A 27,061-nucleotide genomic window follows, 5' to 3' on the forward strand; every position below is an offset into this window, starting at 1 on the left:
ACGTACTTTGGTGCAAATGAATCCCAGAACAACAGCGAGGAACCTTGTGAAGATGCTGGAGAAAACGGGTACAAAAGTATCTATATCCACAGTAAAACGAGTCCTATATCGACATAACCTGAAAGGCCGCTCAGCAAGAAAGAAGCCACTGCTCCAAAACCAGACCACGGTTTGCAACTGCACATGGGGCCAAAGATTGTACTTTTTGGAGAAATGTCTTCTGGTCTGATGAAACAAAAATAGAACTGTTTGGCCATAATGACCATCGTTATGTTTGGAGGAAAAAGGGTAAGCCTTGCAAGCCGAAGAACACCATCCCAACCGTGAAGCACGGGGGTGGCAGCATCATGCTGTGGGGGTGCTTTGCTGCAGGAGGGACTGGTGCACTTCACAAAATAGATGGCATCATGAGGAAGGAAATTATGTGGATATATTGAAGCAACATCTCAAGACATCAGTCAGGAAGTTAAAGCTTGGTCGCAAATGGGTCTTCCAAATGGACAATGACCCCAAGCATACATCCAAAGTTGTGGCAAAATGGCTTAAGGACAACAAAGTCAAGGTATTTGAGTGGCCATCACAAAGCCCTGACCTCAATCCTATAGAACATTTGTGGGCAGAACTGAAAAAGCGTGTGCGAGCAAGGAGGCCTACAAACCTGACTCAGTCACACCAGCTCTGTCAGGAGGAATGGGCCAAAATTCACCCAACTTATTGTGGGAAGCTTGTGGAAGGCTACCTAAAACGTTTGACCCAAGTTAAACAATTTAAAGGCAATGCTGCCAAATACAAATGGAGTGTATGTAAACTTCTGACCCACTGGAACTGTGATGAAAGAAATAAAAGCTGAAATAAATCATTCTCTCTACTATTATTCTGACATTTCACATTCTTAAAATAAAGTGGTGATCCTAACTGACCTAAAACAGGGAATTTGTACTCAGATTAAATGTCAGGAATTGTGAAAAACTGAGTTTAAATGTATTTGGCTAAGGCGTATGTAAACTTCCGATTTCAACTGATATATATATATATATATATATATATATATATATATATACATACAGTGTGGAGAACAGGTATTTGATACACTGCCGATTTTGCAGGTTTTCCTACTTACAAAGCATGTAGAGGTCTGTAATTTTTATCATAGGTACACTTCAACTGTGAGATACGGAATCTAAAACAAAAATCCAGAAAATCACATTGTATGATTTTTAAGTAATTAATTTGCATTTTATTGCATGACATAAGTATTTGATACATCAGAAAAGCAGAACTTAATATTTGGTACAGAAACCTTTGTTTGCAATTACAGAGATCATACGTTTCCTGTAGGTCTTGACCAGGTTTGCACACACTGCAGCAGGGATTTTGGCCCACTCCTCCATACAGACCTTCTCCAGATCCTTCAGGTTTCGGGGCTGTCGCTGGGCAATGCGGACTTTCAGCTCCCTCCAAAGATATTCTATTGGGTTCAGGTCTGGAGACTGGCTATGCCACTCCTGGACCTTGAGATGCTTCTTACGGAGCCACTCCTTAGTTGCCCTGGCTGTGTGTTTCGGGTCATTGTCATACTGGAAGACCCAGCCACGACCCATCTTCAATGCTCTTACTGAGGGAAGGAGGTTGTTGGCCAAGATCTCACGATACATGGCCCCATCCATCCTCCCCTCAATATGGTGCAGTCGTCCTGTCCCCTTTGCAGAAAAGCATCCCCAACGAATGATGTTTCCAACTCCATGCTTCACGGTTGGGATGATATTTTTGGGGTTGTACTCATCCTTGTGGATTTTAGACCACAAAGCTCTATTTTTCTCATCAGACCACATGACCTTCTCCCATTCCTCCTCTGGATCATCCAGATGGTCATTGGCAAACTTCAGACGGGCCTGGACATGCGCTGGCTTGAGCAGGGGGACCTTGCGTGCGCTGCAGGATTTTAATCCATGACGGCGTAGTGTGTTACTAATGGTTTTCTTTGAGACTGTGGTCCCAGCTCTCTTCAGGTCATTGACCAGGTCCTGCCGTGTAGTTCTGGGCTGATCCCTCACCTTCCTCATGATCATTGATGCCCCACGAGTTGAGATCTTGTATGTAGCCCCAGACCGAGGGTGATTGACCGTCATCTTGAACTTCTTCCATTTGCTAATAATTGCGCCAACAGTTGTTGCCTTCTCACCAAGCTGCTTGCCTATTGTCCTGTAGCCCATCCCAGCCTTGTGCAGGTCTACAATTTTATCCCTGATGTCCTTACACAGCTCTCTGGTCTTCGCCATTGTGGAGAGGTTGGAGTCTGTTTGATTGAGTGTGTGGACAGGTGTCTTTTATACAGGTAACGAGTTCAAACAGGTGCAGTTAATACAGGTAATGAGTGGAGAACAGGAGGGCTTTTTAAAGAAAAACTAACAGGTCTGTGAGAGCCGGAATTCTTACTGGTTGGTAGGTGATCAAATACTGATGTCATGCAATAAAATGCAAATTAATTACTTAAAAATCATACAATGTGATTTTCTGGATTTTTGATTTTTTAGATTCTGTCTCTAACAGTTGAAGTGTAAATATGATAAAAATTACAGACCTCTACATGCTTTGTAAGTAGGAAAACCTGCAAAATCGGCAGTGTATCAAATACTTGTTCTCCCCACTGTATGTATATATATATATAAATATATATATATATATATATATATATATATATACACACACACAACGAAGTATAGCTAGCACTCTCTCGCTTCTCCATAATTTTGGAAGAAATTAATTTGTTCAAAACTGTTCAACTATTGTCTTTCTCTCTGAGTCAGCTACTCACCACATTATATGCAATGCAGTGCTAGCTAGCTGTAGCTTATGCTTTCAGTACTAGATGAATTGTCTGATCCTTTGATTGGGTGGACAACATGTCAGTTCTTGCTACTAAAGTTCTGAGAGGTTGGAGGACGTCCTTCGGAAGTTGTTATAAATACTGTGTAAGTCTATGGAAGGGAGTGAGAACCATGAGCCTCCTAGGTTTTGTATTGAAGTTAATGTACCCAGAGGGGGACAGAAGCTAGCTGTCTTCCGATTACATCATGGTGCTACACTACAGCGTGCTGCTGAGGCTACTGTAGACCTTTTATTGCAAAACAGTGTTTTAATCTATTATTTGGTGACATTTTAATATATTTTGTATAGTTTTATCTAAAAAGTATAATTTTATTGTTTCACTTTTTTTTTCTTCTGAAATTCACTGAGGATGGTCCTCCCCTGAGGAGCCTCCACTGGTGCAAACAGCGATTTGCAAGCAAGGAGACCGAGAGAGAGCAGGAGGGTCGTCATTCGTCACTAGTTACCACAGCCACAATGTCATAAACCTTGCCTATTTTATGGAGTCAAATTCGATTCAAAAGTCAAACTGGCACGAGATGGCGCATGCGAGCAAGAGGAAACATCATTGCACTAGCAAACACTTCAGTGGAGAGAGAACAAATGTGGTCGAGCGAGCAGAGGACGGGTCCCGCAAGCGCAGGCCAGCGTGGTGCACGCAAATTAAACTTGAGCTTGCGAGTGTGACTTTGAGCGAGCAAAACTGCATTGCTGGCACACAGTTCCCCTGAAGACATACTTAGTACATGTCAAGACTCAGAAATTACTGCACTCTCAAAAATACACGGCGTCCCCACACCGATGTCCACTCCCTCTCACACCAATTTTCCAGTTTGATCGTCAAAATTAATTTTGCTCTCGCAACTGGTTGTCACTAGTTACCACAAACTCAGTCATAAGGCCCGCCTACTCGACCAATCAGATGAGGGAGTGTGTTGACGCGTATGCCGGCTCGCGGGACCTGTCCTCTGCTCGCTCGACCACATGTTCTCTCTCGACTCGTTTGCTTGTGCAATGATGATTAATCTTGCTCGCACGCCATCTCACGCCAACTTTTGAATCGGATTTAAAAATCAGCAGAATGTCGGCCTAGTTCCATCTCGCACCATACTCTCCCTCTGCTGGCCACTGGGCTTCTTCTCCTCACCATATTTGATGGGATGTGGAAATTCCAACTGGATGCTTCAGATTTATACATCCGGTGAAACATCTGACTCCTTGTTCTATCTGTGGCGCCATTGAGTCCATCACCATTTTGAAGTAGTCCATTTTCTTATTCTACTACTTCTGAGTTGGCAAACAAACTGAAAGGGTGCACACTGCCACCTAGTGTCGTTTGAACAGGTATAAAAGCAAAGGTTGGTGATTTACTGCCACCTGGAATGTTTGTTCACAAGTATAATTCATTGGCTGATCCTTCCTGGTGACCTGGATGGAACTATGTGATCCTTCCTTAACCTATATATGAAGTCCCACCCAGTTAACTACTTCAAAATGGTGAAAGTCCTCGATGGTGCAGCCCATGCGAAAACGGGCTTTTGGCCACTAGAATCCTCTATCTCTATGATCAGATCACAACTCTGGGGATACATTTGGTTGAGGTCATTCATTTCAATTAAAGAATGGGAAAATCATCACTTAAAAGGTAGACTCAGCGAAATGATGTTGCCACGACAACACTGGAGCTAGATATGAGTAAGATGCAACACTTCGCGCTCACACAGCGACACACAGTTTATGCGCATGCGCACGAGTTTTCTTCAAGCTGTTCACTTCAAGCTGTTCACAGCGTGGTAGCCAGGCACCAAAATAGCAGAGAGGTTGAGCCTCACACATCAACACTCTTAGTTGTTGCGGAAATTGACCCACTATGCTGTTTACTTTATGCATCTAAATTACTTTTTTCAAATTCTAATAGTTTGAAATGGAATGGATCAGAGCATATTGGCTCGAAACTGATGCTGACCCTAAAGGACCAAGCCAGAATTAAAACAACACATTTCTGTTGAATCAGAGTCCTACTGGAAACTTGTAGGAGTAGAAATTACAGTTCACACACACAACAGACTGTATGTCTCCAATGCGTGAGGGTGTACTGTTTACACACACACACACACACACACACACACACACACACACACACACACACACACACACACACAAACGGACCGATGGTAATAGTCATGACCAAAATGTATTGAGTGCAAAATAATATAATTCAATGATGCACAGACAGCATAGGAACATAAGGACATGTCTTGTTGATCTGGGACAACTGCAATATGACAGACATGGAAAAAGCCATCTGTGAAAAATCCCAGCACAGATACATAAATACTAACATTTGTATCATTTAAACTATCTTGTTAGAGTAGCAATTGTATTAGAGTACAAGTCTATCAAAAAAAGGATAACACCTATAATAGTTTAATATATAGTTCAATATATTTGAACTAACATTATAAGCTACATAGTGTTTCTAACAACCATGCTCTGGCTACTCACAACCTTTTCTCTCAATCACATTTCCCTCTACAGCACCAGCAATGCCCAAGTTTACATTTCATAATATAAACATTAAAGTACTGATTCAATAGAATATCATTTGTTAACATTATTTGTGTTAAGTTAAAGAACATTACAGCCTTAGTGCCTTGCAAAAGTATTCATCCCCCTTGGCGTTTTTCCTATGTTGTTGCATTACAACCTGTCATTTAAATGGATTTTTATTTGGATTTCATGTAATGGACATACACAAAATAGTCCAAATTGGTGAAGTGAAATGAAAAAAATAACTTGTTTCAAAAAATTCAAAAAAATAAATAACGGAAAAGTGGTGCGTGCATATATATTCACCCCCTTTGCTATGAAGCCCCTAAATAAGATCTGGTGCAACCAATTACCTTCAGAAGTCACATAATTAGTTAAATAAAGTCCACCTGTTTGCAATCTAAGTGTCACATGATCTGTCACATGATCTCAGTATATATACACCTGTTCTGAAATAGCCCAGAATCTGCAACACCACTAAGCAAGGGGCACCACCAAGCAAGCGGCACCATGAAGACCAAGGAGCTCTCCAAACAGGTCAGGGACAAAGTTGTGGAGAAGTACAGATCAGGGCTGGGTTATAAAAAAATATCAGAAACTTTCACAGAGCACCATTAAATCCATTTTTTTTTTTTTAAAGAATATGGCACCACAACAAACCTGCCAAGAGAGGGCCGCCCACCAAAACTCACAGACCAGGGACCAGGCAAGGAGGGCATTAATTAGAGGCAACAAAGAGACCACAGATAACCCTGAAGGAGCTGCAAAGCTCCACAGCGGAGATCAGCACCACTTTAAGCCATACACTCCACAGAGCTGGGCTTTACGGAAGAGTGGCCAGAAAAAAGCCATTGCTTAAAGAAACAGATAAGCAAACACGTTTGGTGTTCGCCAAAAGGCATGTGGGAGACTCCCCAAACATATGGAAGAAGGTACTCTGGTCAGATGAGACTAAAATGGAGCTTTTTGGCAATCATGGAAAACGCTATGTCTGGCGCAAACCCAACACATCTCATCACCCTGAGAACACCATCCCCACAGTGAAGCATGGTGGTGGCAGCATCATGCTGTGGGCATATTTTTCATCTGCAGGGACTGGGAAACTGGTCAGAATTGAAGTAATGATGGATAGTGCTAAATACAGGGAAATTCTTGAGGGAAACCTGTTTCAGTCTTTCAGAGATTTGAGACTGAGATGGAGGTTCACCTTCCAGCAGGACAATGACCCTAAGCATACTGCTAAAGCAACACTCGAGTGGTTTAAGGGGAAACATTTAAATGTATTGGAATGGCCTAGTCAAAGCCCAGACCTCAATCCAAATGAGAATCTGTGGTATGACTTAAAGATTGCTGTACACCAGCGGAACCCATCCAACTTGAAGGAGCTGGAGCAGTTTTGGCTTGAAGAATGGGCAAAAATCCCAGTGGCTAGATGTGCCAAGCTTACCCCAAGAGACTTGCAGCTGTAATTGCTGCAAAAGGTGGCTCTACAAAGTATTGACTTTGGGGGGCTGAATAGTTATGCACGCTCAAGTTTCCTGTTTTTCTGTCTTATTTCTTGTTCGTTTCACCCCAAAAAATATTTAGCATCTTCAAAGTGGTAGGCATGTTGTGTAAATCAAATGATACAAACCCCCAAAAAATCTATTTTAATTCCAGGTTGTAAGGCAACAAAATAGAAAAAATGCCAAGGGGGGTGAATACTTTCGCAAGCCACTGTATTTTATTAATGATTCAGTTCTACTTCTCTTCTCATTCCTTTCCCTTCTCTTTCCATCTTTTAAATCTGCATCCTCACAAATCTGCATCCTCTCATACTCAACGCTTTAAATCTTACCAGTCAAGAGCCTAAACACACACAAGTTTGTGTGTGTTTGTGTGTGTGCAGAATCTCAGACCAGCTTGAGAATCGACACACAAAATTTCACAAGGCAACTTTTAATATTATTTCAGTAGTACAATATTTCATGACCTTGTCGGAGATTTGATGGTGGTACCGTACACCAAGCCAGTCAATCACATATCTTATGATCACACACGGCAGTGATGACCTCGATTAACTAAAGAGGGAAGTACAGTATTATATCATATCTCCTGGATAATCAAAAAAACATTAAGTTCATCATTTCATCACTGGCAGACATGCCTGCTCCTAACATTTTACTTTAACAAAGAAAAGCAATGATACAACATTAATTCCATAAAAACACACAATGCAGTTTACCAGCAACTGCAACAAGTAATTCATAATAGAAGTATCACCCAGATAAAATAATTGCTGTATATTTGCTATAAAGACTGGTAGGCTCTTTTCTGCCTGAAGAGGCACATTTTCAGTCTGAAGAAAAAGTTAATGGACTGAACAAGTACATCACTAGACGGGAACCAATGCAGATAAATGTTAACTGATATCAGATCTGTGGATAGGGTTTTCCCTTTACTTATCCTATGCTTCACCACTAGGAGTAACAAACCAAAAACTGACCCTGAATCTGCACATTCAGACACTTTTGGAATATGACCACAGACTGACTGTCTGTGTCTGTAACAAGACTATTTCAAAACCTTTATCCATCTTTTTTTCGAGTTGCGTTTGCCCTCACGTGTGCTCCTCGTGTGCCATGTCCCAAAAGTTTACAAATAGAGCTGCAAAATAACCCCATCTGTCACATTTCCTTCCCTCTTTCTCTCCTTTCCTCCTGTACTCAGACAAAGCTTTACACTTAGAGGATTCCCTGCAAGAAAGAAGAATCACCAAAAGGGGAAGTTTTTTTTGGCTGAGCTCAGCATGACTCAGCTTAACCCAGTTAGGCCCAGTTCAGTCCAGTTAAACACAGTTCGCCAAGTTTTGTTGGGGTACAGTAAGAATGACGGTTGTCCAGATGGGGGGTTTCAACTCTCCAGCCCTGTAGTCTCAGATAGATATGGAGTTGCCATTGTGCTGGTTGGGGGGTAGACTGAGGCTGAGACTGGGACCCAGGTTGAGATTGGGCTGGGGGTCAGAAGGGGTCAAGGCCACACCATTAAAGTTGGGCTCAGATTCTGTGGTAAGTGTGAAGTTGGACTGGGGATCAAACGAGGTCACGGGCAGGTCATTGAGGTTAGCCACACGACAGAAGACGAAGTGAAAAGGTGTGGCCTGGGGTCGACTGTGGAGCTCAGCTTTGATCTTCTGGGGGTGTGTGTCGGGGGCTAGTTGCTGGCATGAGCCCTCAGTGAGCAGGATTAGGGTGTAATTCTCAGGGTCGGGAACTTTAAACTTGCAGGCGCAGATCTGGCAGATTTCCTCAGTGGTGGCATAGGGCTGCACCTGCAGGGTTTTGGCCGTGCAGCCGCTGTCCAGCTTCTGGAGCGCTACTCGCAGGTAGTTCTGAGGAAAATTAAAAAGATACTGTTGTTTAGCAGATGCATTTATTCAGGGACTTAGTTATGCATCCAGTGTGTGTGTGTGTGTGTGTGTGTGTGTTACCTGGAAGTCATCGACGGAGGGCACAGTGCGCTGCGTGGTGCGGCGACGGTGCCACTGGTGGAGTGTGTTGCGTGTTTCAGAGCTGAGTACACAAGCTGCTTGCTCCTCTTGGAAGTTCCTGATGAGGGACATGGCTCCGTATGCACTGGTCAGGTAGTACCCACCTGGAACAAGACAGGAGAGAGAGAGGAGGGTCAAACATCTCTGCAGCATGACACTGCTACAACAGCGGTCAATAACACTGACAATCAAGATTTAGTTTAGTTTATTTGAACATTACGATTGACAATAAAATGGTTGAAGGGAAAGTTTAGTCATTAGTCATTTAGTCATTTAGCAGACGCTCTTATCCAGAGCGACTTACAGTTAGTGCATACATTATTTTATCGAACCCACAACCCTGGCGTTGCAAACGCCATGCTCTACCAACTGAGCTACATCCCCTAGTTAGGAAGGAAGGAAGGAAATACATGTAAAGCAGATAGGGGTGTGCTGTACCTTCTCCATGGAGCAGAGAGGGGTCCAGCAGCTCCATCATGTAGAGGATCTCGTTGTCTAGTTGAGGCATGTCACACTGGGCCAACACATAGGTCAACATGGGCAGGAAGTCATCTGCCCCATACAGATGACCTGAGACACACACAGCATTGATATTAGCTATCATCCAGAAGGCGAGGTCAGTACAGGTGCATCAAAGCTGGGACCGAGAGAAAGAAAAACAACTTCTATCTCAAGGCCATCAGACTATTAAATAGCCATCACTAGCCGGCCTCCACCCAGTTCCCTGCCCTGAACTTAGTCACTGTCACTTGCCGGCTACCACCCGATAACTCAACCCTGCACAGAGGATGCTACTTTATGTACATAGACATGGAACACTGGTCACTTTAATAATGTTTACATACTGTTTTACTCATTTCATACCATCATACCGTATTCTAGTCAATGCCATTCTATTCAACAATTGCTGTATATATACTATTCTATCCTATGTATTCTACAGATATGCTAAACATTCTATCCACATAATGTCCAAAATGTCTATACATCCCATCACACACATATACAGTTGAAGTCGGAAGTTTACATATACAGGTAAAAGTCAGTAAATTAGAATATTTTGAAAAACTTGATTTATTTCAGTAATTGCATTCAAAAGGTGTAACTTGTACATTATATTTATTCATTGCACACAGACTGATGCATTCAAATGTTTATTTCATTTAATTTTGATGATTTGAAGTGGCAACAAATGAAAATCCAAAATTCCGTGTGTCACAAAATTAGAATATTGTGTAAGGGTTACATTTTGAAGACACCTGGTGCCACAAACTAATCAGCTGATTAACTCAAAACACCTGCAAAGGGCTTTAAATGGTCTCTCAGTCCAGTTCTGAAGCCTACACAAACATGGGGAAGACTTCAGATTTGACAGCTGTCCAAAAGGCGACCATCGACACATTGCACAAGGAGGGAAAGACACAAAAGGTTATTGCAGAAGAGGCTGGCTGTTCTCAGAGCTCTGTGTCCAAACACATTAATAGAGAGGCAAAGGGAAGGAAAAACTGTGGTCAGAAAAAGTGTACAAGCGATAGGGATCACCGCGCCCTAGTCAAGATTGTGAAAAAAAAACCCATTCAAAAATGTGGGGGAGATTCACAAGGAGTGGACAGCTGCTGGAGTCAGGGCTTCAAGATCCACCACCAAGAGACGCTTGAAAGACATGGGTTTCAACTGCCGCATACCTCGTGTCAAGCCACTGTTGACCAAGAAACAGCGCGAAAAGCGTCTCACCTGGGCTAAGGGAAAAAAAGAGCTGGACTGCTGCTGAGTGGTCTAAAGTCATGTTTTCTGACGAAAGCAAATTTTGCATTTCCTTTGGAAATCGAGGTCCCAGAGTCTGGAGGAAGACAGGAGAGGCACAGGATCCACGTTGCCTGAAGTCTAGTGTAAAGTTTCCACCATCAGTGATGGTTTGGGGGTGCCATGTCATCTGCTGGTGTCGGTCCACTCTGTTTCCTGAGATCCAGGGTCAACGCAGCCGTCTACCAGCAAGTTTTAGAGCACTTCATGCTTCCTGCTGCTGACCTGCTCTATGGAGATGGAGATTTCAGGTTCCAACAGGACTTGGCGCCTGCACACAGCGCAAAATCTACCCGTGCCTGGTTTACGGACCATGGTATTTCTGTTCTAAATTGGCCAGCCAACTCCCCTGACCTTAGCCCCATAGAAAATCTGTGGGGTATTGTGAAAAGGAAGATGCAGAATGCCAGACCCAACAACGCAGAAGAGTTGAAGGCCACTATCAGAGCAACCTGGGCTCTCATAACACCTGAGCAGTGCCAGAAACTCATCGACTCCATGCCACGCCGCATTAATGCAGTAATTGAGGCAAAAGGAGCTCCAACCAAGTATTGAGTATTGTACATGCTCATATTTTTCATTTTCATACTTTTCAGTTGGCCAACATTTCTAAAAATCCCTTTTTTGTATTAGCCTTAAGTAATATTCTAATTTTGTGACACACGGAATTTTGGATTTTCATTTGTTGCCACTTCAAATCATCAAAATTAAATGAAATAAACATTTGAATGCATCAGTCTGTGTGCAATGAATAAATATAATGTACAAGTTACACCTTTTGAATGCAATTACTGAAATAAATCAAGTTTTTCAAAATATTCTAATTTACTGACTTTTACCTGTACTTAGGTTTGAGTCATTAAAAGTTTTGGCAAGTCGGTTAGGACATCTACTTTGTGCATGACACAAGTAATTTTTCCAGCAATTGTTTACAGACAGATTATTTCACTTATAATTCACTGTATCACAATTCCAGTGGGTCAGAAGTTTGCATACACTAGGTTAACTGTGCCTTTAAACAGCTTGGAACATTCCAGAAAATGATGTCATGGCTTTAGAAGCTTCTGATAGGCTATTTTACATATTTTGAGTCAATTGGAGGTGTACCTGTGGATGTATTTCAAGGCCTACCTTCAAACTCAGTGCCTCTTTGCTTGACATCATGGGAAAATCAAAAGAAATCAGCCAAGACATCAGAAAAAAATATTGTAGACCTCCACAAGTCTAGTTCATCATTGGGAGCAATTTCCAAACGCCTGAAGGTACCACGTTCATCTGTACAAACAATAGTACGCAAGTATAAACACCATGGGACCACGTAGCCATCATACCGCTCAGGAAGGAGACGCGTTCTGTCTCCTAGAGATGAACGTCTTTGGTGCGAAAAGTGCAAACATTGTTATGTTTGGAGGAAAAAGGGTAAGGCTTGCAAGCCGAAGAACACCATCCCAACTGTGAAGCATGGGGGTGGCAGCATCATGCTGTGGGGATGTTTTGCTGCAGGAGGGACTGGTGCACTTCACAAAATAGATGGCATCATGAGGAAGGAAAATTATGTGGCTATATTGAAGCAACATCACAAGACATCAGTCAGGAAGTTAAAGCTTGGTCGCAAATGGGTCTTCCAAATGGACAATGACCCCAAGCATTCTTCCAAAGTTGTGGCAAAATGGCTTAAGGACAACAAAGTGAAGGTATTGGAGTGGCCATCACAAAGCCCTGACCTCAATCCTATAGAACATTTGTGGGCAGAACTGAAAAAGCGTGTGCGAGCAAGGAGGCCTACAAGCTTGTGGAAGGCTACCCGAAACATTTCACCCAAGTTAAACAATTTAAAGGCAATGCTACCAAAATCTAATTGAGTGTATGTAAACTTCTGACCCACTGGGAATGTTATGAAATAAATAAAAGCTGAAATAAATAATTCTCTCTACTATTATTCTGACATTTCACATTCTTAAAATAAAGTGGTGATCCTAACTGACCTAAGACAGGCAATGTTTACTAAGATTAAATGTCAGGAATTGTGAAAAACTGAGTTTAAATGTATTTGTCTAAGGTGTATGTAAACTTCCGACTTCAACTGTATATATAGAGTACCAGTCAAATGTTTTGGACACACCTAGTCATTAAAAGGGTTTTTCTTTATTTTAACTATTTTTTACATTGTAGAATAATAGTGAAGACATCAAAACTATGAAATAACACATATGGAATCATGTAGTAACCAAATAAGTGTTAAACAAATCAAAATATATGTTATATTTGAGATTCTTCAAATAGCCACACTTTGCCTTAATGACAGCTTTGCACACTCTTGGCATTCTCTCAACCAGCTTCATGAGGAATGCTTTTCCAACAGTCTTGAAGGAGTTCCCACATATGCTGAGCACTTGTTGAAAGCTTTTCCTTCACTCTGTCGTCCAACTCATCCCAAACCATCTCAGTTGGGTTGAGGTCGGGTGATTGTGGAGGCCAAGTCATCTGATGCAGCACTCCATCACTCTCCTTGGTCAAATAGCCCTTACACAGCTTGGAGGTGTGTTTTGGTCATTGTCCTGTTGAAAAACAAATGATAGTCCCACTAAGCGCAAACCAGATGGGATGGCGTATCGCTGCAGAATGCTGTGGTAGACATGCTATTTAAGTGTGCCTTGAATTCTAAACAAATCACGACAGTGTCACCAGCAAAGCACCGCCACACCATCACACCTCCTCCTCCATGCTTCAAGGTGGGAACCACACATGTGGAGATCATCCATTCACCTACTCTGCGTCTCACAAAGACACGGTGGTTGGAACCAAACATCTCCAATTTGGACTCATCAGACCAAAAGGACAGATTTCCACCGGTCTAATGTCCATTGCTCGTGTTTCTTGGCCTAAGCAAGTCTCTTCTTATTATTATTGGTGTGCTTTATTAGTGGTTTCTTTGCAGCAATTCGACTATGAAGGCCTGATTCACACAGTCCTCTGAACAGTTGATGTTGAGATGTGTCTGTTACTTGAACTCTGTGAAGCATTTATTTGGGCTGCAATCTGAGGTGCAGTTAACTCTAATGAACTTATCCTCTGCAGCAGAGGTAACTCTGGGTCTTCCTTTCCTGTGGCGGTCCTCATGAGATCCGGTTTCATCATAGCGCTTGATGTTTTTTGCGACTGCATTTGAAGAAACTTTCAAAGTTCTTGAAATTTTCCAGATTGACTGACCATGTCTTAAAGTAATGATGGACTGTAATTTCTCTTTGCTTATTTGAGCTGTTCTTGCCATAATATGGACTTGGTATTTTACCAAATATATATACCACCCCTACCTTGTCACAACACAACTGATTGGCTCAAACGCATTATGGAAAGAAATTCCACATATTAACTTTTAACAAGGCACAGCTGTTAATTGAAATGCATTCCAGGTGACTACCTCATGAAGCTGGTTGAGAGAATGCCAACAGTGTGCAAAGCTGTCATCAAGGCAAAGGGTGGCTACTTTGAAGAATCTCAAATATAAAATATATTTTGATTTTTTAACACTTTTTTGGTTACTACATGATTCCATGTGTGTTATTTCATAGTTTTGATATCTTCACTATTATTCTACAATGAGTAGGTGTGTCCAAACCTTTGACTGGTACTGTATATACATTAGCAAACATTTCTAAAATCCTGTTTTTGCTTTGTCATTATGGGGTATTGTGTGTAGAAAAAAACAATGTAATTAATTTTAGAATAAGGCTGTAACTTAACAAAATGTGGAAAAAGTCAAGGGGTCTGAATACTTTCCGAAGGCACTGTACGTGTGTTACTATGTACCTGATTTGTCCTCCATGATGGTATAGATGAGTTTACACACGCGCAGCAGCATGGTCACCTTCTTCTCAGGTGAATAGAGTTTACACATGGTGTGGAACTTGTGCCGGATTTTCTCTATGGCAACTGGATCTGGAGGGAAGGCGATGGCCACGCCCATTTCCTGGGGCTGCCGGGCCTTGGCCAATGAGAGGTTCTCCTTGAGCTCCTGCCACACCCCGCTGCGGACCTGGAACTCCTGGAGGGCCGCCCCCACCACACCTTTCAGGGGCTTCAGGACTATCTTATGCATGGCCTTCTCTAGGACATAGTCTGTATGGGGGAGAGCGGGAGAAAGATACTATTATTTTAACAGCAAATACTGAAAAGGCACCATCCATCTGTATGATGAATGAATTGCTGAAGTCTTACTAGATTCCTGGTAGCAGTAGGAGTGGGATTCAATCCATATCATGTCATCAAGACATTATGTAGACCTCAGCTTTTACAAGTTTACACAAAGAGACTGGCTAATAGGAGCCATGGTATCATAATACACACAGGATTAATGCAGAGAGGGAGTCCAAACCACAGAGCTGAATAAGCCCCACAGAGAGAGATAGTACTGACTGTGCAGTTGAATGGGGCAAACTCAGCAGGATTATACAGAAGATCTGCAGACTGAGCCACAGCTTCCTCCAACACTGAATTTTCAACACCCACTTTTCTTTCTTTCCTTTCCCCTGTGGCAGATTTTGTCAGGGGTGAGTCTCTAGTCCCAAGTTACGACTCAGTCTCAGAATGTGTGTATCAACAAGTCTTTCTTCCTTGTTCCGTAAGTCAAGATAAGCAACACATTTCCTTGTAGGTGTTACATCACTGTATCATTATCAAAATTATTTTCCAGTAAGCAGTATAACTAACCAACTGGTTAAACCAGACTTGTGACACTTCACTGGCAATCAATCAGATTTCAAAGCACACACATCAACTTGGATAGCACCCTGTCATCTTTTATGAAGTCAGCCTCTCTCCGTCTCTGCACGGAAAAGACAGGGAAGGGACAGAGGTAGAGCAAGCCTGGTACCATATAGTTCTGTTAAAGTGGTTAAAAGCCCTGGAATGCAGTGCCAGCATTTCAAGACCTCAGGCCTGCAGTAGGGCTCAGCGCATGTGTTTCCCAGCGGGAGCACATATGTACACACGCACGCACGCAAACTTAATCCCCCGTGGCCTTGTTTCTCCATTTCCGCTGGAAAGTACGGTAGCCTCCAGCTACCGTACTTCCTTACATACTGGTACTGCTCATAACTCTTGTCATTAGGACTGTGGAATGTAATAACATGTAACCATGGAGTGTTAGCATGTAATCCTGTATTGTAGGCCTACTAATGCAGTTGTTAAACCGGCCTAAGTGAGGGAAAAAAGTATTTGATCCCCTTCTGATTTTGTACGTTTGCCCACTGACAAAGAAATGATCAGTCTTTAATTTTAATGGTCGTTTTATTTGAACAGTGAGAGACAGAATAACAACAACAAAATCCAGAAACACGCATGTCAAAAATGTTATAAATTGATTTGCATTTTAATGAGGGAAAGAAGGATTTGACCCCCTCTCAATCAGAAAGATTTCTGGCTCCCAGGTGTCTTTTATACAGGTAACAAGCTGAGATTAGGAGCACACTCTTAAAGGGAGTGCTCCTAATCTCAGTTTGTTACCTGTATAAAAGACACCTGTCCACAGAAGCAATCAATCAATCAGATTCCAAACTCTCCACCATGGCCAAGATCAAAGAGCTCTCCAAGGATGTCAGGGACAAGATTGTAGACCTACACAAGGCTGGAATGGGCTACAAGACCATCGCCAAGCAGCTTGGTGAGAAGGTGACAACAGTTGGTGCGATTATTCGCAAATGGAAGAAACACAAAATAACTGTCAATCTCCCTCGGCCTGGGGCTCCATGCAAGATCTCACCTCGTGGAGTTGCAATGATCATGAGAATGGTGAGGAATCATCCCAGAACTACACAGGAGGATCTTGTCAATGATCTCAAGTTAGCTGGGACCATAGTGGTCCTCTGTAGCTCAGCTGGTAGAGCACAGCGCTTGTAACGCCAAGGTAGTGGGTTCGATCCCCGGGACCACCCTTACACAAAAAAAAAAATGTATGCACGCATGACTGTAAGTCGCTTTGGATAAAAGCGTCTGCTAAATGGCATATTATATTATTATTATTATAGTCACCAAGAAAACAATTGGACTGAAATCTTGCAGCGCCCACAAGGTCCCCCTGCTCAAGAAAGCACATATACAGGCCCGTCTGAAGTTTGCCAATGAACATCTGAATGATTCAGAGGAGAACTGGGTGAAAGTGTTGTGGTCAGATGAGACCAAAATCGAGCTCTTTGGCATCAACTCAACTCGCCGTGTTTGGAGGAGGAGGAATGCTGCCTATGACGCCAAGAACACCATCCCCACCGTCAAACATGGAGGTGGAAACATTATGCTTTGGGGGTGTTTTTCTGCTAAGGGGACAGGACAACTTCACCGCATCAAAGGGACGATGGACGGGGCCATGTACCGTCAAATCTTAGGTGAGAACCTCCTTCCCTCAGCCAGGTCATTGAAAATGGGTCGTGGATGGGTATTCCAGCATGACAATGACCCAAAACAGACGGCCAAGGCAACAAAGGAGTGGCTCAAGAAGAAGCACATTAAGGTCCTGGAGTGGCCTAGCCAGTCTCCAGACCTTAATCCAGTAAAAAATCTGTGGAGGGAGCTGAAGGTTCGAGTTGCCAAACGTCAGGCTCAAAACCTTAATGACTTGGAGAAGATCTGCAAAGAGGAGTGGGACAAAATCCCTCCTGAGATGTGTGCAAACCTGGTGGCCAACTACAAGAAACGTCTGACCTCGGTGGCAAAACCCTTGTTGGCAATCACAAAGTACTAAGTCATGTGGCGCAGTGGTCTAAGGCACTGCATCGCAGTGCTAGCTGTGCCACTAGAGATCCTGGTTCGAATCCAGGCTCTGTCGTAGCCGGCCGCGACCGGGAGACCCATGGGGCGGCGCACAATTGGTCCAGGGTAGGGGAGGGAATGGCCGGCAGGGATGTAGCTCAGTTGGTAGAGCATGGTGTTTGCAATGCCAGGGTTGTGGGTTCGATTCCCATGGGGGGCCAGTATGAAAAAAATAAATAAAAAATGTATGCACTCGCATACAGTCGCTCTGGATAAGAGCGTCTACTAAAATGTAAATGTAAAATGTTGCAGAGGGGTCAAATACTTATTTCCCTCATTAAAATGCAATCAATTTATAACATTTTTGACATGCGTTTTTCTGGATTTTTTTGTTGTTATTCTGTCTCTCACTGTTCAAATAAACCTACCATAAAAATTATAGACTGATCATGTCTTTGTCAGTGGGCAAACGTACAAAATCAGCAGGGGATCAAATACTTTTTTCCCTCACTGTATGGCTTATAGGCTATAGCACATGCTAGATGTGTAAATGCTTTAGTAGTGCTGGGAATTGCCAGGGACATCACAATACAATATTATCACGATACAATCACAATACTTAGGTGCCGATACCATATGTATTGCGATTCGATACTGTGATTTCGATGTTCCAAACATATTGCTCACCATATGTCTGCTGCAGGGACAAGAGAGAGCCATGAGAAAACAAGTTTTGATCGGTCATGGGGAAAAAAGTGCTGAAAATGAATCGGCTCCCTATTTAAAAAGAAGATGGAGAACAAGGTATGAAGGAAAAATACTGGAGTTCTGGTACAGCCAACTAGCTTTAAAATAATATTGCAATATTGTCAAAACTATACGATATATTGTCAGAAAGTTATATCCCGATATGTAACTGTATAGATTTTTCCCCCATCACTAGTCTTTAGAGAAGTTGGGAGGTCAATGTGTGTTGACCCTATGTAAACAGTATTGCTTCTGTCCCTCTCCTTGCCCCAACCTGGGCTTGAACCAGGGACCCTCTGCACACATCGACAATAGTCACCCTCGAAGCATAATGAACTATTGCTCCACAAAAGCCCAGGTTGGGGCAAGGAGAGGGAAACAACTACTTCAAGGTCTCAGAGCGAGTGACGTCACCAATTGAAACGCTACTAGCGCGCACTGCTAAATAGCTAGCCATTTCACACCGGTTACACCTACAGTAAGTAAGTGATGAGTGGTGTGGTATGGTGTGACAGAGCGGACAGATAGAGACACAGAGGCGCAAGCCCACTTAGGAATGAGTTATCACCAGCCAAGGTCACACACTTATTTATGGGGGGGCTACTTTCCAACCACACAAACGTATGCAAACATGCAGTTTGTACTATCTAAGAGGGCCCTTCCACTTCCAATAAACATCCTCCCACAAAAACATCCTCCCTCGCCCCTAATCTCACTCAAAACATCCTCCCTGCAGAGCTTCCACGTGGACCTGAGTTATGTACTGTTATGTACAGGCAAGTAGACAAACAGGCAGACAGAGCTGGAGAGGAGAAGTGAATCCATTCACACATCCCACACTGATCGTGCCACCAGTGACATATAGCCTCAATGTGCGTCAAAGAGCAGCAAACACACACAGTGCAAACATTCCATTTGGAATTGGGCAATAACGTCTCCCTTCCGCAAACTCCTCACAAACAGAGCTTCAAAACATTATATTGCTCAACTTGGCACTGAGCATAGAAATGAAGGCAATAGAAGGAAAAAAACTGCTATGTTGGTTAAAGAGACAAGGGTCCCCATTCTCCTCTCTCCATGCTCTTTCCTCACACACCCAGAGACATATGCGACTGTTGTCAACACAGTAAGAGAGGGAGAGAAAAAGAGGGAGAGAGATTTAGGGGCTCGCAATAAAGGTTTTATCTGTGATTGGAGGAGTGGGAGAGATGGAGAGAGGGATAGAAAGAGGAGAGCGAAGAGAAGTAATGGTCACATGGGAGAGGGTGCCTACATGGCAAACAGCCACTGAAGCACATCTGGAGAGACAATTCATTCAGCTAAACTGAAAACACTTTCTGCTGCTACAAATACATTGCGAAACAACTCCGATATCAAACACTGCAGAAAAAGTAATTGTGATGTAGCCTATGAAATTCTTAGATTAGTTGTCAATCAAGAATATTTAAGAAACCAGAATGATTTACTGTCTTTGTCTTAAAGAGTGACATCACTCTGATGATTGTTCCTGGCAAACAGGAGAATGGTTGTGCATGGATCAAAGATGCCTCCCATGTGTGTTACTGCTTCACAATATTCTGTCTTCTTCCCCTGCCAACGCTTTCCAAAGGACCAGTGGGAACAGGTTAGTTCATGTTAGCTAGTTCACAGAATTATCCTCTAGCCGAAAAAGGCTTTGTTTTCACTGTTTACAATTTGAGCCAGTTTCCAACCCCAATAATGCCCACACATGAATACCTTGGCCTATTTTTAAGCCCTCCCCTAGGCAGGTGTTTGACATGCCAGTGTTACAAAGAACTGTAAATTGGTTCAGTACACATCACTGCATTCTGTATCAAAAAGTAGGCTGGCCCTCTTTGAAGTCTCGTAGATCGATGCATTGCACTCTTCTTGTTTATAAAGCCCTTCTGCATGAACTTTCGCCGTACCTTACTTCATTGTTGCTTACAGAGATGTATGAGATACCAGACCCGGTATCGGGGATGGCTAACTCTGGAGATCCCTTCCATCTCCACTGAGTTACATAAATCTGCTTTTAGTGTTTTTGCACCTTACTTGTGGAATAATCTCCAAGGCTCTCTAAAATTGGATGAATTGGTGCCTCTACGGCAATTCAAAAGTCTGAGGACCTTTTTAGTGAAGAATGTGTTTGTTTTCTATGATTATGTTTTGCTTTTCGTGTATATATTGGTGTAGATTTGATACAGGACTTCCCTGTCAAAATCAAGGTACAAAAATATATAATCCTGACCACAATGGCCAGCTCACACACACATGCGTACAGACTTGCATACTGAGCTGCTCTCGCCCTGTCTATAGGCATACACAGTCTTGTCCAGTTTGTATATTTTCATATCTGATAGTTTAATATTTTCATTAGCTGTTTGGTTGTGTCAATGTCAACTAATTAACCATTTCAAAGATGACAATGGAACAACTTCGAAGTTCAACGTACATTTTTACTGTGACGTCTAGCAAATTAGCAACTAGCAACAGTTAATCAACATTAATTGGTCTGATATACAACATTTCTGCTACTATTTGACAACATAGAAAACACACATATTTGCACACACCCCTCCCCACTCACCGATTTGGTCCTCTGGGATGAGTGACTCGATGGGGGGCTCCAGCTCAGAGCTCTGCCGCAGGTAGCTCTTCATCTGGGTGATAAACTGGCGTAGCGTCTGCAGCAGCTCCAGCCCTGAAGTGTGGCACTGCCAGGCCTGGCTGCCCCCTCCCTCCTGCAGGAAGCTCAAGTAGTCCTGCACTAGGCAGCCAAAGTATGAGCCCTTATCCCTGGACAGCTCCAGGACTCTCTGTATGGCCCGTTTCTCAGGGGTTAGGAGGGAGTTGAACATTCCACTCATCTTACGGAGGTGGCCCCTGAGGGCCCGCTGGATGACCATGGCCCCGGCACTGGCTCGCCGTTTGGTGCGCTGCCCGGGAGGGGTGAGGGTCAGGTCCTGGTCTTGGTCGTTCTCCAGGCTCACGCCGAAGTCCGCTTCGTCTTCGTCATCATCGTCTTCCTCCATGCTGCTGTAGGGGTGGGTGAGGAGGGGCAGCACCAGGTTATTTGTGGTGGGTGGGCTGGGTTCAGGGAGTGGGGGGAAGAAGCCCTGGGACAAGTCTACTGAGTCAGTGGAGGAGTCGGTGGAAAGGCTCATGTCGCTCAGGCGCTGGACGCAGTCCCCTTCTCTTCCGCCTCTTCCACTTCCTCCTCCTTCCTCTCGGCGGGAGCGGGCTTGGTCTTGAGTGGACGGACTGTTTCCCTCTGTGTTGTCATCGGGGGTGATGGTGTTTCTCAGAGACAGCTTAGCCAGACTGAGAGATATGGCATTCTCAATAGTCTGGTCATCGAGAGCAAGATGGCAGTCGACGTCACTTGGGGAGGGGAGGGACAGGGGGATGGAGATGGGGGCACTGATGCTGAGCTTCTTGGGAGGGGTGGATGAGAGGAAAGAGGAAGAGGAGGAGAGGAAAGGAGAGGAAGGGCTGATGCTGAGAGAGGAGCCCAGGCGGGAGAGAAGGCTACTGCCCTTCTCCCTCTCTCCTCCTTTCTCCCTCTCTCCCACCCTCTCCGGCTCTTTGGGCGGGTTGATCCAGGATATTTTATCAGGCATGCTGTGCTGGCGTTGAGGGGAGGCAGGGCGAAGGGGGGCACAGCAGGGAGGTGGGGGGCGAGGAGGTGGCGGGCGGGAAACTCTGTTAGCCAGGCTCACGCTCACACTTACACAGCTGTTATGATGCTGGGGGCTGTTGCCAGGGCTATCACTCTGAGGGCTGTCGCTATGGGGTTGAGGGCTGTCGTTAAGTTGCTCTGGGTTGCTGGTACAGTGCTGTTGTTGTACTTGTACAGTTGTAGCTGTAGTTGTACTGTTGTTGTTTAGGTGATGGGGGTTGTTGTGGCTGGTGGAGGAGGGAGGGGTGTGGTTGCCCCCCTCTGGGTGGTGAACCTTTAGGAAAAGGGGGTTGATGAAGCAGAGAGCCCTATTGGACTGGGAACACTCCAGCTGGGACGGGGTGCGGGTGACCAGGGGTGTGGAAACGGATCTCTGCCTCAGGCTAGGTGATTGGTCGTGGGTGGTTGTCCTGGACAACCAGGAGACAGAACTCCTCCTACGGCAATGTTCAGAGTCACAGAATCCTGCAGGAGAGAGAGAGGATCAGACACTAAAACAGCAACATTACTGTAACATAACACTAACTTTACATTAACATCATGCCAATATTACGGCAACATTACCTAACTCACAATAAAATTACTGGTCAAACGCTGTCGGAGTCATCCTGATATTACACAACAGCGAAACATCAGGGTAACATGATACTGTAATATAATATCAACACAAAGTAACTGTTCTACATTAAATGGATAGTTCAGGATTTTGGCAATGAGGCCCTTTATATACAGTACCAGTCAAAAGTTTGGACACACCTACTCATTCAAGGGTTTTTCTTTATTTTTACTATTTTCTACATTGTAGAAAAATAGTGAAGACATCAAAACTATGAAATAACACATATGGAATCATGTAGTAACCAAAAAAAGTGTTAAACAAATCAAAATATATTTGAGATTCTTCAAAATAGCCACCCTTTGCCTTGATGACAGCTTTGCACACTCTTGGCATTCTCTCAACCAGCTTCACCTGGAATGCTTTTCCAACAGTCTTGAAGGAGTTCCCACATATGTTGGCTGCTTTTCCTTCACTCTGCGGTCCAACTCATCCCAAACCATGTTAATTGGGTTGAGGTCGGGTGATTGTGGAGGCCAGGTCATCTGATGCAGCACTCCATCGCTCTCCTTGGTCAAATAGCCCTGGAGGTGTGTTTTGGGTCATTGTCCTGTTGAAAAACAAATGATAGTCCCACTAAGCCCAAACCAGATGGGATGGCGTATCGCTGCAGAATGCTGTGGTAGCCGTGCTGGTTAAGTGTGCCTTGAATTCTAAATATATCACTGACAGTGTCACCAGCAAAGCACCCCCACACCTCCTCCTCCATGCTTCACTGTGGGAACCACACATGCAGAGATCATCCGTTCACCTACTCTGCGTCTCACAAAGACACAGCGGTTGGAACCAAACATCTCAAATTTGGACTCATCAGACCAAAGGACAGATTTCCACCTGTCTAATGTCCATTGCTCGCGTTTCTTGGCCCAAACAAGCCTCTTCTTATTGGTATCCTTTAGTAGTGGTTTCTTTGCAGCAATTAGACCATGAAGGCCTGATTCACGCAGTCTCCTCTGAACAGTTGATGTTGAGATGTGTCTGTTACTTGAACTCTGTGAATTTGGGCTGCAATTTCTGAGGCTGGTAACTCTAATTAACTTATCCTCTGCAGCAGAGGTAACTCTGGGTCTTCCTTTCCTGTGGTGGTCCTCATGAGAACCAGTTTCATCATAGCGCTTGATGGTTTCTTTCAAAGTTCTTGAATTTTCGGATTGACTGACCTTCACGTCTTAAAGTAATGATGGACTGTCGTTTGAGCTGTTCTTGCCATAATATGGACTTTTACCAAATAGGGCTATCTTCTGTATACCACCCCTACCTTGTCACAACACAACGGATTAGCTCAAACGCATTAAGGAAAGAAATTCCACAAATTAACAAGGCACACCTGTTAATCGAAATGCATTCCAGGGGACTACCTCATGAAGCTGGTTGAGAGAATGCCAAGAGTGTGCAAAGCTGTCATCAAGGCAAAGGGTGGCTATTTGAAGAATCTCAAATATAAAATATATTTTGATTTGTTTAACACTTCTTTGGTTACTACATGATCCCATATGTGTTATTTCATAGTTTTGATATCTTCACTATTATTCTACAACGTAGAAAATAGTACAAATAAAGAAAAACCCTGGAATGAGTAGGTGTGTTCAAACTTTTGACTGGTACTGTACTTCCCCAGTATAAGATGAATTTGTGGATACCATTTTTATGTCTCTGCATTCAGAAGTTGCTAACATACTTTAGCGCAATGACTGGAAGTCTACAGGAACAGCTAGCATTGGTTCGCGAAACTACCTGTAACTTCCTTCATATTGGAGCAGATCAGTGGCGACCCGTCATTCAGGGCACCTGATTTGAGCCCCACCTGTTCAGCTAAATAAATATGTTTTTCATGTTATTTTCGTATTAATACGGGTCACGTCAGTTTTCAAACAATACAAATAAAAATAAATCATTGAGTTAATAAAGCCGCATACAAACATGGTCTCTTTTTTGCTTTCTTGAGTAAGGCGGGGGGGGGGGGCTTTACTTGGCTCATCGCGCTCTAGCGACTCCTTGTGGCGGGCCGGGCGCCTGCAGACTGACTTCGGTCGTCAGTTGAACGGTGTTTCCTCCGACACATTAGTGCTTCCGGGTTAAGCGGGTGGGTGTTATGGAGCGCGGTTTGGCGGGTCATGTTTCGGAGGACGCATGACTCGACCTTCGCCTCTCCCGAGCCCGTTGGGGAGTTGCAGCGATGAGACAAGATCGCAATTGGATATCACAAAATTGGGGAGAAAAAGAGGGGTAAAATACAAACAAACAAAAAAATTATAAACATTCAACATTGGCCATGCTGTCAATCCAGCATGACTTCTGCCACGTTCAAAACTGGAAACTCGGAACTCTGGAAAAAAACGAGCTCTGACTGGGAAAATAAGTTTTGAACGGTCATCCAACTCAGAATTGCAAGTCGGGAACATTACATTACATTTTAGTCATTTAGCAGACGCTCTTATCCAGAGCGACTTACAGGAGCAATTAGGGTTAAGTGCCTTGCTCAAGGGCACATTAACTCGGGCCTCTTTCTAGAGCTCCGACCTGAAGATCACTGACGTCATGATTTGACCTTGTTTTTTTGTTTTTAGAGTTCCCAGTTGTCTTGAAAGCACCATAAATCCAGAGAATGCCAGACTTTGATGGCAAAGTTTGATGACTAAATTTGCCCACAAAGGACCGCCGCACAACAAGGTGAGTCCATAAATGTATTGTATGCTGCTGTATAAATGATGTAATATGCCAGGGAGATATGTATACTGTAGCTATGTTAGTAACCAATGTGCCTCACCCTAATAATTTGGTCCCTTTCCCATTCTTAATTTCACCTTCTGTTCTGACTTGGTGGTGAACATGTAGCCTATAACCTATTTTAGAGAAATGGCATAATCGAATATTGTAAGAGCTTTCATTGTCTGTTTATATGCCCCCTTTATTTATCCTACGGTTCTGACTTGGTGTACAGGGACAATACTGTAAGAACAGCCCATGTTCTGAATTCTGTCGCTGTACATTTCAAAAGTGCTGAACAAATAGTTATATTGACTACGTCCGTCCTAGCTCGCTCATTAATGTCTTAATCGAAATTACAGATTGCCTCTTATCCGCTCGTCGTCCCCTTATGCCATAGTTTGTACATCTCAATTGTCAGTAGAAACCACATTTGTTTAAGCAAGTCAGCCATATCAGCTGAAAGTGTTTTGCTGCCAGTCAAGGATCTGCTGATAGCCAGGTGTAGCAGTGGTAAGGTGTTGGGACTGCTGTTGGGACTCAGCTGTTGGGACAGCTTTATGTAGGTCCTAACAGTTTGTGTGCACCGTTTGTCACTGTCATAGTGCAATTAATGTATTGTTTAGTGTTGTGTTGTGGGCATGCATTTTTTTTTTTTATGTTTGAGTTTGCCCCACCAAGATTTACATGCTAAAATGTCCACTGGAGCAGATACATACAAATTGAATGGTATCGAGGAGTTAATCTGACTCTGGGGAAGTAGATAAATCCTGAACTATCCCTTTTAAATCGAGGCTACAATAGCCTGATATTAACACTGATGCAGCTACTGAGAAGAAGTAGACACAACAATGTCAATACACATCAACATAACACCATCGAGTCAATTAAGCTACTGTTATCATACCACGTTGCCAGTGCCTATTAGCTACATCACAAGAACATTGTTGCAAATAAATACAACCATACCGGCATAATGCCAAAACAGAAACGTTCCAATCAGTACGATATAACCATAAAGGATTTACGAAGAACATCGCTGGACACTACTGTACACAGACACCGACTTAGCAACCAAAGCCATATACCAAAACAATGATACTCTATGACAGAACTAAACCTACTGCTATATGAGACACGTCCAACTGAAGTGCTCATACAACAGAGCTGTACTAGACAGACTCTATAGAACAATAAAAGACAAAGCCGTACCAGACACAGCCAACGGTCACATCACAATGTAAGAGCAGAGAAACATTGACTTACTGTACTCACATCAATTTACAGCAGACAAAGACCAGCTCCGATTTGAGCTTATCGTAGTTTTACTAGTGTGAGAACTTTAGAGCACACTGCTGCCTCTGTCCAGCCTTGCTGTCTTGTCTCACACACTGACTATGTTATGACTCACACATGCTAAATGAGTACGTAGGGGCTGAATGTCAACAAAGCATTCTCTCCTCCCCCAGTCACTCCCTCACTCGCGCGCCAGCTCTCAGTCAAGGTTTTTCCTACCCCACTCCTCCTCCAGACTTATTTTTCTTTGCTGTTTTTCGTTATTCTTTCATTAAGCAGCTCTTAGTTTTCTGAATCAGTTACTTTTACAGTCAATTTTTGTTCGTCGTTATTGTTTCATTAAGCAGCTCTTCCGTTTTCTGAATCGGTTACTTTTACAGTCCATTTTTGTTCGTTGTCAACGATAGCACAGTGATATTTCTGATAAAAGTTCTGAGAAGACGTGTCAGCAGCATACCACCCTGCATCCCACTGCTGGCTTGCCTCTGAAGTTAAGCAGGGTCGGTGCTGGTCAATCCCT

At 43.4% G+C, this 27,061-nt stretch overlaps 1 protein-coding gene across 2 annotated transcripts in view; it reads right to left on the reverse strand.

Annotated features, from left to right (window-relative positions):
• Nucleotides 1–7,340: 7,340 nt before the first annotated feature.
• The window catches only part of LOC121585973 (ras and Rab interactor 2), a 73,439-nt gene continuing 53,718 nt past the window's right edge, over nt 7,341–27,061 (reverse strand). For both annotated transcript variants that reach the window (XM_045221844.1, XM_045221836.1), the window contains 5 exons: nt 20,832–22,388; nt 14,561–14,869; nt 9,386–9,517; nt 8,888–9,051; nt 7,341–8,788 (listed from right to left, as the gene is read on the reverse strand). In XM_045221844.1, coding sequence (XP_045077779.1) covers nt 8,333–8,788; nt 8,888–9,051; nt 9,386–9,517; nt 14,561–14,869; nt 20,832–22,388 — 2,618 coding nt within the window. In that variant the 3' untranslated portion in view covers nt 7,341–8,332. The remainder of the gene's footprint in view (nt 8,789–8,887; nt 9,052–9,385; nt 9,518–14,560; nt 14,870–20,831; nt 22,389–27,061) is intronic.

The sequence above is a fragment of the Coregonus clupeaformis genome, chromosome 1 (genome assembly GCF_020615455.1).
Source record: "Coregonus clupeaformis isolate EN_2021a chromosome 1, ASM2061545v1, whole genome shotgun sequence".
NCBI lineage: Eukaryota > Metazoa > Chordata > Actinopteri > Salmoniformes > Salmonidae > Coregonus > Coregonus clupeaformis.